This window comes from Ipomoea nil, unplaced genomic scaffold (assembly GCF_001879475.1).
Source record: "Ipomoea nil cultivar Tokyo-kokei standard unplaced genomic scaffold, Asagao_1.1 scaffold2704, whole genome shotgun sequence".
Classification (NCBI taxonomy): Eukaryota; Viridiplantae; Streptophyta; class Magnoliopsida; order Solanales; family Convolvulaceae; genus Ipomoea; species Ipomoea nil.
Window position 1 is genome coordinate 1,111,672 of NW_017619132.1, and position 13,450 is coordinate 1,125,121.

At 35.0% G+C, this 13,450-nt stretch overlaps 2 protein-coding genes across 2 annotated transcripts; one reads left to right on the forward strand and one right to left on the reverse strand.

The window, feature by feature from the left end:
* Window positions 1–6,869: 6,869 nt before the first annotated feature.
* LOC109155723 (berberine bridge enzyme-like 15) lies at window positions 6,870–9,328 on the forward strand. Its single transcript, XM_019303353.1, has 2 exons — window positions 6,870–7,890; window positions 8,431–9,328. The coding sequence occupies exons 1-2, from the start codon at window positions 6,916–6,918 to the stop codon at window positions 9,109–9,111; spliced, it is 1,656 nt and encodes a 551-aa protein (XP_019158898.1). The 5' UTR covers window positions 6,870–6,915; the 3' UTR covers window positions 9,112–9,328.
* A 2,960-nt stretch (window positions 9,329–12,288) lies between these two features.
* Window positions 12,289–13,199, reverse strand: LOC109155729 (zinc finger A20 and AN1 domain-containing stress-associated protein 5-like). The gene has a single exon (XM_019303366.1). The coding sequence runs from the start codon at window positions 13,074–13,076 to the stop codon at window positions 12,546–12,548; it is 531 nt and encodes a 176-aa protein (XP_019158911.1). The 5' UTR covers window positions 13,077–13,199; the 3' UTR covers window positions 12,289–12,545.
* Between the last annotated feature and the right edge of the window lie 251 nt (window positions 13,200–13,450).

Here is a 13,450-nt window from a genome sequence, read left to right on the forward strand (position 1 = left end):
TCTAGAGTTTATGTTGTTGAACACATGGAGATCGAGGAGGAAATTACTTTTATCAATCACTGGTCAAGAATATATCAATTTATATATATAGTGCATTATCGGTGCAAGAGTCGTGAATCCATATGCATGCAGATCATTTATTCTTACACTTTTGGAGTTGAAATTAGAACTAATGTAAAAGAAAAAAAAAACATTTTAATTTGCGCGTTATGAGAATACGAAATTATTAGATTTAAAGCTAACTATTTAAATCTCGCCGATTAGGGTTTCACTACCTAATCTTCAATCTGCGTTGCTTCTCAATTTCATTTCAATCTCTCCTCTTTTCTCACTTCGCCTCAGGCTTCGTTTCTTCCAATCAGGTAACTTCTTCATCCAAATTTAATTTCTACTACATTTGTTTATTTGTTCAATGATTTTGCACTTGATTTGTTTGTTTGTTTTTTTTGTTCCACTTTTTGTTTGATGATTTATGTTTAATTTTGGGTGTTACTTTGCTCCTTCAATCACTAATTTTGAAAATTAATCTATCTACGTCTACATTTACCTATAATAATATTTTATTCACAATTTATTTATTTTTATGCTAGACACTATTGAAAATTTAAGATTTCTAGTCGGAAACACGTTTCCGACCACTTTTATGACTAGTAAAATTGTTTTTCATTATCACCGATTACCAGTTAATGTGGTCGACGTTACCAATCACTTTTTTGTGTTAACCCGCCATGTCACAAATTTCCAAGGCTATCATTGTGACTGTTACAAGCTTAAGATGGAGGTTCAGAACAAGAAGAGAAAATCCATAAGCAATAATAAATTGGAGTTTCTTGGATGGGGTTCAAAGCCATTGATACAATTTCTCGATTCAATTGGCAAAAAATCCAAGCAGTATTCTCAAGAAGATGTTGACGCCATAGTGAAGAAGTATGTGACTTCTAATGACCTCATGGATCCAAGAAAGAAGAGAAACATACAAGAATATATGAACTTATATATCGTGCATTATTGGTGCAAGAATCGTACAATATCTTTGAGTGTATATATCTAATTAAGTGTACTGTTTTTATTCTTATTTTTCTATGTTTTTTTGCACATCATGATCATTTTTCTCTATAGTTTTGAAGCTTGGGATTGGAATTAATTAGAAAACACTTTTGTTTTGCGCTTTTTTATGAATGTGAAATCATATTTAAAAGTTTAAAACTCATAATAATAACGTTTTAGTTTATCGTATTCATTTCTCACATGCTCTCACTCCACCTCATATCTTGTTTCTTCTAATCAGGTAACTTCTTCAACCAAATTATTTTTTACTACATTTGTTTATTTGTTCGACGACGACTTAATAAACACAACTAAAATTTATTCACAACTTATTTATATTTATAATAAACACAACTAAAAACTGAAAATTTATGTTTTTGACTATCTTTGAAATTTAAAAAATATCTCAAATATTTTAACGTAAAAATAAAATCAAGCTAGCTCACAATTGCATATCATAAATTCTTAATATAATATGAGATCAAATATTGAAAGGGACTGTATTGAGAATAATATAATACAAAATAACAAACAAAAAAAAAAAAAAAAGAATTACGACATGTTGACGACTTTATTGCATCATTTTTATTTATTTACTCCGTACAAGTGTACATGAGTATGTGTTTTATATTATGAGTTTTCATGTTTTGTATTATAAAATTCTGTACCTGAAATAAATTAATAGTTGTGTATTATGTTATGAATTTCGATCTGTGTCTTGTGTATGTTATGAAATTCTGTGTCTATGAACACAAATTTTGTACCTAAATCAGATCGATTTGAAAAAAATAAGTAAATATATAACATGTGTATGTATCTTATGTTATAATTTTTTGTGTCTTTGTGTTATGAACGGAAAAAGTTATAATTGCATATATAAAAAGTAATATTTTCGGTATACTTAATTAAAGAAAAATATTTACAGATACATATATGTATAATTTTATACTTGTACGTGTTTTTCACATTTCGTATCTTACATTTCCTTGTCTCACTGTTGGAAATTATGAAATTTCCGACCACCTGAAAGTGATCTTAAATCAAGTCAAAAATAAAAGGTGGTCAGAAATAGCAATAAAGGTTTTTCCGGATACCAAAAGTGGTCGGAACAAGACTTTCGACTTGATTTAAGATTATTTTCAAGTGGTCGAAAATTTCATAATTTCCAACAGTGTCTTATGTTCTATCATTCCTCGTTCCCGCGTTTCAGATCCACAATAAATGGCATTCATGGATAGGCCTACAAGCATCATCACATCCCAACGAACTTGTTGAATTTTATATAGGCTGCGAGGACAACAGTACGTAGAGGAAGTAAACAGTTAGGTGATAAATGTTGTGTTATATTCAAACATTATTGTACACAGCCCCACGATGACTTTGACGTTTGGGGAAAGTGACACAATTAACTGAAGAATTTAATTAATTAATAAAAAAATAATGGTGATTAAGTACGTAGTGATGATGATGATTAGTGAAGTAGAAGGTTAAGTTTTGGGGTTGTGCCGACAGTGCGTAATGGCAACCTTAAAATGCTGCTTCAACGCAAATATTTCGGTAGCAAATGCTTGAAAGGCACCTAATTAATGTAATATAGTTGAGTTACGTTGCGTAGTTGCATGTGATTTGTGTCTTCTAGACTTTCTACGTGTTGTGGAGTGGATTGTACGTGGGTATTGGGTTGGGTTCTCCGTTGGTAAATTAATTAAAACACGGAAGTTTATAGGTAGGTAGGTATATAAGATATAGCTATTTAACTCAAAGATTAAATTTGTTGGTGTTTTGTTGTTTTCTTGTAATATCACGCGCATCTCCTCTATGTATGATTGGTTAATTTCAATTAATTTAACGGGTCGATCTCTAATGGCTACATGAGAGATTATGTTTTTGCTAGACATCTTGTTTGATGGAGACTTGGATGATCAAATCTGATATTGATTGTTATACAAGTATAATAAAATACAGTTATGCATTTAATATCATCTATAACTTTCAACATAGTGTTGGGCGTTGTTTCATCTTAACAATTAGGGGTAGCAATTCGGACTGGACCATTCTACTGCGGGTTTTAATTTTTGCGGGTTAGCTTGCATGCTAGACTATGGTTCTATTTGGTAAAATAGTTAGCTTATAGATCAATTTTGACTTATTTGACCACTATTAATTGTTTGACTTGGTTTAAAAATAAAATCAATATAAGTGTTTGGTTAATTAGCTTTTTGTACTCTAAAATGCTAAAATTCAAAAAGCTACTCAAAACAACTTTTTCAATTAGCTTTTTGAGAAAAGAAATTATACCAAACAGTTATCGGCAAACAGTTAATTTACCAAACACATTTCTACAATCAGCTAATGCTAGTTATACCTTCTAATTAACTCAATCAGATCAGCTAATAGCTAACACTATCAGCTAACAGTCATTTACCAAACAGGGTTAATTCTTCAACCCTAAGCCACCTCATGCGAGTTCATGGGTCCCGCGAACCAACTTGAAAAAAAATAATATATATATATATATATATATATATATATATATATATATATATATATATATATATGGAAGGGTTCAGGTGCGGGTATAGCTTCCCGTGCGGTTGTGCAGTTAGATCTGAGCTGTTGATCAAATTTAGATCAACGGCTCAAATCAATGAAAATTTAAAAAAAAAAAAAAAACGCGTGTCTGGAAGAAAGAAGCATAAGCTAAAAATGACGCACCTTAAGTGATAGAAACATGCACCTTAAGTGTTAGATCTTAAGCACAAACTCACGCACATTAAGTACAAAACTCACACACATTAAGCACAATCTCACGCACATTAAGCACAAAACACACGCACTTTAAATATTAACTCACAGACTTTAAGTTTCAACAACTATTGACATTAAGCACAAACTCACGCACATTAAGTACAAAACTCGCACACATTAAGCACAACCTCACGCACATTAAGCACATAACTCACGCACTTTAATTATTAACTCACAGACTTTAAGTTTTAACAACTACTCACATCAAGCACAACCCCACGCACATTAAGCACAAGCCTCACACACCTTACGCACAAACCTCACGCACCTTACGCACAAACCTCACGCATATTAATCACAAATCCGCTCACCTTAATTTTGACCTAGATGCAAAAATTACAAAATTACCACCGCGTTTTTTTAAAAAAATTTGGTAATCCTAGACGTTGATTTAAGCAAGATGAATGGCCCAGATTAAACCGCACAACCGCACCTGGCACCTTAACCGCACCAGAACCTAATTATATATATATATATATATATATATATATATATATATATATATATATATATATATATATATATATATATATATATATATATATATATATATATATGTATATATGTGTATATATATACATATATATATATATATAGTGAGTCCATGGGTTACCCGCAGCCCGCTAATCCCATGTGAATAAGAAATTTTAGGTCCTAACTCACCCCACTGTAGGGAGGTTTAGGGCGGGCGGCCCGCAAACTTATGATAGTGAAAAGATAAATCATGATAACTTCCTTTCAAAAAACAAAATCATGATAACTTAATAGCATATTAAGTAGAAAAATTAATACTTCATGCTCTCAAGGAGCTCATCACATTAGGTGAAACTTTCACACTGCCACTATCAAAACTTAATATTGTGTCATTGTCTACAATATATTAATCTACCACCAAGAATCAATTGAGCTGTTTATGCGGGCTCTTGTCATTATCTACTATGTGATCTGTTGTGGTTAAGTAATGAGATCATTATCTACTATGTGATGTGTTGTGGTTAAGTAATGAGCATATCATTATGAATTGATTAATGATAAGGATATCTAGAATTGATCGAAAAAACAAATAAGCCTTTTTGAATGGAAAGACTATTGACTATTTGCCCAAATGTGAAAAGGGAAGATTCTCATTATGCATTTAAATCTTGGCTCAGAGCACTTGGCTTGGTTGAACATTACAACATATATTGGCCAACATATATGCGCCAGTCCCGCAAATAAATACGCCATTGCAAAACCACCATAGTCTTCCTTAGCTTAATTGATTATGTTTCCCTCAACCCCACGTTTTAGGAGTACGTGTTGATTAGTCTTCACACCCATGCTTTGACAAAACCCCAAGATTGACTCATTTACTTCCTTTTTCAAAGTAACGATGTTAACATTTATAAAAGTTTTACGTTATCAGATCAAGAAAATATCGTGTCTACTATTATAAATAATAAAAAGATATAACATGTTTTAAATAAGTATTAGTACGTGATTATATGGGTGACGTAAAACTTTTTAAAAAATTTATTTATTTTTATCAAACGAAACGTGGGATGTTTTGTGGTGCGCAGGCACTAACAGAAGTGACAAAGAGCCATCAAGAGATCAAGTGGCAAATGGTTTTGTAGGTTTGAACAAGTTATCATGGACTCCCGAGTTGCTTGGGATAAAGGGTTCATTGACGTAGTTCTAGAGATCGAGTTTCTTTATATATATAAAAAATAAAATTAAGAACACTCTTGTTGATAATCTTAATGAGAGAGAAATCCATATTAGCATATTACATATCTTTATTTTCCGTAAGCTTATATTAAGAAGAAAGTTGAAATAATATTGTACTATATATATTCATCTAGAAGTTAATGATCGACTATGCAATTCATATTGGTTAGCAAGAGGCCGGCATGTTGGTTTTTGGAAAGTTTGGACTATATTTTGCAATAGCGGATTGTGTTGGTATAATTTATCCTTACATTTGGAATGATATGTTCTTCAATTTTATAATATTAAAGTTTTTTTTAAAAAAAAAAATAGACGAATTTTTACCATATTACCAAAGTTATGGGTTTGAAGATACGAATAGAGACAAGACACCATTCCAGTTCAATTACTATGTTGGAAGGCAAGAAATGCGGTAGAATTATAGCTCGCTCATCATATGAAGACCAGATAAACACAAATTAAAGTTAGTTAGGTGGTCAAAAGTGGCAACATCTTGGGACAAATGTTGATTAAACTATGTTTTGGTAAACAATAATCTTCTTTTAATGCAATTATCTATCATTCCTACACCACTCACCAAAACCTAACCTTTGGACCGTCGCCCGGCCGCTAGTAAACATTACTGATCGAATAATAAAATTAAATATAAACAATTAAAGAAAAAATAAATAGACACAGTATTTTTCACTTGAAAATCATAAGTCTCTTTTGATAGTGTTAATTGTCAAATTTAAATTCATTATCTTTGCAAGAAATTTTGTACATGTATAATTTTGTATAGAGTCTCATGTTTAAGGGAGGTGTGGATGTGGTAATAGAGACTCATTATGGTACATTGGTACTTGAGTATATATTTTTTTATGATAATTTGTGAGATGAAGATGTGATTTAGGAAAGATGATATTTTTTTGGTAATAGGAACTAATTTAGGTCTTAAAAAAAATTAATTTAGGTTGATTTGATTATTTTTTATAAATGTGTGATTATTATTAATTGTCTTCTTCCAATATTTAATTATTGAGAAAATTATCTTCCAATATGACTTAATCACTTCTATAGATCGAATAGTCATAGGAATTTACACTTGTTAGGCCTGGTAGACCACTCTATGATGACGGACCACTCAAGCCTTATTATCTCATCCATTACATATTTTCGAAAGATTGTAAAATTTATTATCACTATTCTTATATAATAATTTTAAAAATTGCATTGAAGAGGCAAAATCAAATCTTGAACTTTGACGTTTGCATTATATCACCCAAGTCATCATCTTCTCCTATATATACGACAACCTTAAACTCTCTACATCGCCAAACAACATAGAAACAGCAACACAGACAGAGCCTGATGGCAACCTTAAACTCTGTTTTTCTCTCACTGTTCATTCTTGTGCTGTCAACTCCGGCGGCCTTCGCAGATTCATCGTCACTGTACGATAAGTTCTACCAATGCATTTCCACCAAATCCGGCTTCTCTGTCCCGTTCTCCGACGCTTTCTTCACCCCGCAGAATAATGCTTCGGCTTTCACGGCGGTTCTGAACTCCACAGCCCAGAATCTCCGGTGCCTCGAGCCGTCGATCAAGAAGCCGCAGATTATATTCACCCCGCTTTCCGAGGCCCACGTGCAGGCGGCGGTGGTTTGCACTAAAAACCTCGGGCTTGAGCTCAGAGTGCGCAGCGGCGGCCATGATTACGAAGGGGTGTCGTATATTTCCGAGACGGAGTCGCCGTTCGTGATCGTGGACCTCGGCCGGCTGCGCGAGGTGGAGGTGGATATAACGGCGAACACGGCGTGGGCGCAGGCCGGGGCGACGGTGGGAGAAGTGTATTACAGGATATCGGAGAAGAGTAAGGTCCATGGCTTCCCCGCCGGGCTGTGCTCCAGTTTGGGAATTGGTGGACACATTACCGGCGGCGCGTACGGTGCCATGATGAGGAAGTACGGCCTCGGAGCTGACAACGTTTTGGACGCCAGAATCGTCGACGCGAACGGGGAGATTCTTGATAGGGAAGCCATGGGGGAGGACCTGTTTTGGGCGATCAGAGGCGGCGGCGGGGGCAATTTCGGGATTATACTGTCGTGGAAGTTAAGGTTAGTCCCGGTCCCGGAGACCGTGACGGTTTTCACCGTTCCAAAAACTCTGGAACAGGGTGCCACCAAAATCCTGTACAAGTGGCAAAACATCGCCGATAAAATCGACGAGGATCTCTTCATCCGGGTGGAGATATCGGTGGTAAACGGAGGCGGCGGACCCGCCAACCGGACCGTCCAAACCGCCTACAACGCATTGTTCCTCGGCGGAGCCGACAGACTCCTCCAGGTAACGTTTTAATTCAATCTTTTTTGAAACAGTAACGTTTAAGTCAATTAAATTAAAGAATTTGGTCCAAATAGGTAATTTAATGATCATTAATTTGATGGGAGGTTAGTATAAAGGTTTTATGGACAATTTGGTTATTTATAAGAGATTGGTATAAGAGTTCTCCAATTTTTTTCTTTACTCAATTTAACAACTTATATAAATGAACCACAAAGGCTAGACATTTGCTCACTGCCCACACTTCTCACTTTGAGATGTTACTCCCACACTGTCACTGGTGATACTTGATTCCTGGTCATTCTTTCTAACTTTCACCTTTATGACCAGTTGAGCTGCCTATGCAGGAACTTATATACTATTGATTTTATGAATTGAGGTTACTGTTGACATAGTTAGTTCAGTGCTCCAAAACGCTAAATTTAAAAAATATTGAATTTTTTTTTGAAAAAATAAATTATACGGTTAAAGGTTATTTGGTAAGTAATCATCTTTTAGACTAATTTACTAAATATGTTTATTATGTGGATTATGTGGTTACAGGTAATGGAGCAGAGCTTTCCGGAACTGGGATTAACCAAACATGACTGCATAGAAATGAGCTGGATAGAGTCCATCCTCTACATCGCCGGATTCCCAACAAACACGCCGCCGGAAGTTCTCCTGGACGGAAAACCACTCTTCAAAAACTACTTCAAAGCCAAATCCGACTTCGTCACAAAACCCATCCCACAAACCGGGCTGGAAGGCCTGTGGAAGCGCCTCCTCGCCGAGGACTCGCCGCTGACGATCTGGAACCCCTACGGCGGCATGATGGCCAACATCTCCGAATCCGCCACCCCATTCCCCCACCGGAAAGGCGTCATCTACAAGATCCAGTACTTAACGCTCTGGGAAGAAATGGACGACGAGGCGGCGGCGCGTCACATCGACTGGATCAGAAAGCTCCACGCGTACATGACACGCTACGTTTCCAGTTCCCCCCGACAAGCGTACGTGAACTACAGAGACCTCGATCTGGGCAGCAATAAGAGCGGCGACGACGCTACACTCATGCAGGCCAGCGCGTGGGGGAACATGTATTACAAAGACAACTTTAACAGGTTGGTCCAGGTGAAGACGAAGGTCGATCCCGACAACTTTTTCCGGCATGAACAGAGCATCCCGACGCTCACGGCCGCCGTGATGGGCGAAAGAAAAAGAGGCAAGAGAATGATGAATTAAATTGTTACGAATTTACGGCGATTAGTTTCTTCACTTGTAGAATATATACAAACCTCCGGCGGCCGGCCGGCATGGGGTATCCTGACCGGAATCTTGTAGCCAAATAACCTTGTTTTCCGAGGTTGCTTGTCATGTTCAAGCTGTATTCAATTCCCTCCCTTCCATACTCATGAATAAACTGTGACAAATATTATTCACTTTAATTTCTTGTTTTTTTCTGATCTTTTTGCATGAAATCATTAATTTTTCTGAATAATTTAAAAATAAAAATAAATCAATTTATGAGTAGATATAAATATAAAATTTATATTAAAAAAAAGGTTAGATAATCAATAAATTTAGATAGAGTAATGTTTCATTAGAGTAGTCCAGCAATATATTTTAGATAAGATTTCGCACTTAGGCAAAGTTCGCAACTAATAATTAAATAATTAGTTTTTTTTTTCAAAGAAAATTCAATAATTCTTTAATGGAGTACTAATCACCAGATTCCCTTCATGTCACCCTCAAATCAATGAAGCCAACGTGCCCCTAATCAATCAATTATCAACCAAATATCAATACAATTTGTCTACCTCATACTAATGCATGAACCTTAAGAAGAATGTTTTTTTTTTTTAATGAAAAATATTTTGATGCTGATTTTTTCTTAAAATTCACAGGATAAAAATAACGTATCATCTCTATTCACGTCATAGAGTATTTTTCATACTAAATAAAATATTTTTAAATTATATTTTCATTATTACTCGTGAATTTAATTTGTTCATCATGACCTAATAAAGAATTCACACATATGGTATTTTGAGTACATAGTGCCAACCACATGGGTGAACACCTCTAAGAGCAACATTATCAGCAAATTCAACTCTACTCCTGTCGAGACAAAGATTGAATGACCTTTAAATTCCGTGTCAGCTGTCAGGTTTTTTTTTTTTTGTTTTCCCTTCCCTTCTCTTTCCTAATCATACTTACAAAAACTCTTCAAAGATCAAAAAAAAAAAAAAACCCACTATTATAGATGCTCTTATAACCAATCAGGTAAAATTATACAATTATTTAAAAAAAAAAAAAAAAAAAAGATATATAGGATATGGGCCAGGAGATGGTATTGCTTTGATGAGCATCCAAGAAAGAAAGTTTCTATTTTAGTGCCAAAATTTGGATGACATGGTCCCTTAAAGATTATTTCATGATTTGAATAGATACTAAAAGCCCATAAAGAAAGTGGGGCCTTCCGTTTCCTGCATGCCATTGTTTACAAGCTTTTACTCATCCAGTCATCCTATTTTATCATAGCTTTGTATGATGAATTCGATAAAAAAATATATATACATATATATTGACAAGAATTAAACTTTTAAGATTCTGATATAAAAATCATACTTCATTTATATAGTCATCTTTTTCAAGCACCAATTTACTTTGATTTTTAAAAATGTTTGTAACCACTATTCGATCATGCGTTATAAATAACACCATTCTTATGACCTCTGTTGATTAAAAATCACAATAAAATAAACCAGCTCATATTTCTTATGTAGCTTACTGACATCAATTTACTAATCTTTGTTGTTGTTGCTGTTAAATAATCATGTAGGTTAAAGTCGTTATTTAGATGTAAAATACATTTTGTAACCTAATTAATAAAAGATCACAAATAAATAATACAATTTAAATTGTCTCAAACAAAGAATATTAATAAATAATTATTTTTTTTTGAATGCTACTGGCTTTGGCTCTTTTTTTTTTTTAGACTTTTATTTGGAAGGTTATGATTAATAGATAACCCTTACATGAAATCAAATTTAAAATTTTATTTTTATCAAATTAATTATTCAACGACTAAAATTATCCGGATTTGAGTTTATTTAGACCAACATGATTAAGAGGCTTCAAAATATCGACAACCTTAAAGTTGAATCAAGAAAATAAAAAAATCTCCCAAATATTTTGTCGGGTCGTAGTAGAAGGTCTTTAAAGTTGAGGTTGAGTCTTTGGAAGGAGAAAATAAAAAGATTAGTTGGATGTTGGAATTAAAGTCTCAACTACTTGCCTAACAATGTAAATGGCTCTGACAATTTTGACAATGCCCTTCTCCTTTATAGGCTTTTTGCAGCTTTTTTCACTACAACACCGACCTGATAACATTGTTTCATTTTATTATTTACTTTTTATGTCTTTATTAAATATATATGAAGCTTTTTTCACTTGTGATCTTACCACCATTTTTTACTTTTAATTACTCCGTATTAATTATTAATTTTTTTTTATATTTAGTCTCACAATCTTTAAAATCTTATCACATTTAATTCTCAAATCTAAATCGCTCACGAACAAATTAACTACTTAATTGACAATTTGAATTTGAATTTGACAACAAACTTACATACAGATCCAGACTCAAGCTCATGCCTTAGATTTCTATAGCAGGTCTCAGACTTAATTATCTAAAAATTGGCTTGACCTAGCGTATTTCAATCCCAATGTATAAATAGTGTGTAAACCACGCACGAGGCAGTGCACAATAATGTGACTTATGTATCATATAGCTTGCAAATCACACATAATCTTGTATGTCATGTTCAACTGAAAAGGCTATGTGTAATATACTAATATATAGCTCTCAAACCACACAAAAAATTTATGTAACAGGATTAACTAAGAGGATTATATGTAATAGTCTTGTATAACGAGCTTGGTTGTGTAATCATGTTCACAGCACACAGGGTCAACCAAAAGTGTTTTTTGTAATTTTTTTTGACCTTATGATCATAATCGAAGAATAATCCTTATCAATAGTAATCCTATTATATATCTTACTATATATATATATATATATATATATATATATATATATATAAAGAATCTTATAAGGGTGTCGCGAAAAGCTTAGAATCTTATATATATAGTGTAGTTGATGTGCAAATTTGTACTAGTGATCCTCCGTTTAGAGGCTATATCGCGGTGGTGTATATCTCTTGACCGTTCGTTAATATCTCGCGATTCACTACTATTTTATCACGAGTCATGACAACAAGTTCGTCTCAATCATAGGTGTAATGACAAGACTGCCCCCATGAGCCAGTCAAATTTACGGCATGTAACCTTAAGATGAACAGGTCGGTCTACTTGGTGAGAAAATCGGAGGCGAATTTTCGGTGAAAACCAGAGAGGTTTGGAAGGGGATGAGAATTCATTAACAACAGATTAAAATCTATGAAATTCTAATTAGGAATCGTAAAGCTACAATCCTTAAGATCAAATCAGAAAACAATATTAATCGTAGCGAAGTTTTCTTCGACCATCTTTTATCCGATTTTTTTTTTTGTTTATAACAGACAAGAAGAACGATATGAGCTGCAGAGATCGAAGAGAGCGTCGACCGATCCTTTTTCCGTTTTGATGTGCGTATTTTATACGTCTCGTCACGTTCAAACCTTAACGATTTTTGCGGCCTTCACGACGGGATTCTCCCTCGCGATCGCGTCTCGGCCGGCGGCTTTGTAGTCGTAGCTGCAGTCGTGTCGGTCGGAATACCGGTGCTCGCCGCAGAAGAGCTCGCCACATCGGCACCGGAATCCCGTCAATCCGACCTTCCTCCGGCAGCCGGAGCACCGATTCACCTCTCTCTTAGCAGGAGGGGACCGATTCTCCTCCTCCTCCTCCTCCTCCTCGACAGTTTTCTCTCCACGCGCAACCGTCCGATCCTCTCGCCTCTTTAGATCCGGACTCGTCCTCTCCGGCGACAACCTCCTGAAGCCAGATCTAGGCTGTTTCTCGCCGAATTTATGATGGATCGCGGCGGACGACGAGCCTGCGGCGGCGGTGGTGGCGCTGAAACATTTCTGGCACATGTTATTGGTGGCCGGATTCCCGGTGACGCCGCAGTTGTTGACGCAAAGCGTTATCGTCTCAGGTACTACCTTGAACTCCGTCTCCTCTTTCCCCGTCTTCTGAGCCATCCTCAAAACCAAAAAAACTACCAAACAATCAGAAATCCTTAGAGAGAGAGGGAGAGAGAGATTAGGAAGAAAAGAGAGCTGAGAATTGAGGAGAAGAAAGGGAGTTTTAAGGTGGAAGAAGTTGGCAATGGCGATAGAAAATTGAGGAATAATGGCCTCATAGATACGCGTATCTGGCAAATTGGATACCTCTGTATGGACCAAATTACCCCCGTAACTTTTCCCAAATTACGCCAATTTGAGGTGCAGGTTCCAGAATCTGGATTTGCACGCTCTGACGTGTTATTTACTTTATCGTCGCATTATCATATTTTTTTAATTAATTAATTAATTTTATTTGTTATTTTCATGCCAATAAAATAATAAAAGAATTG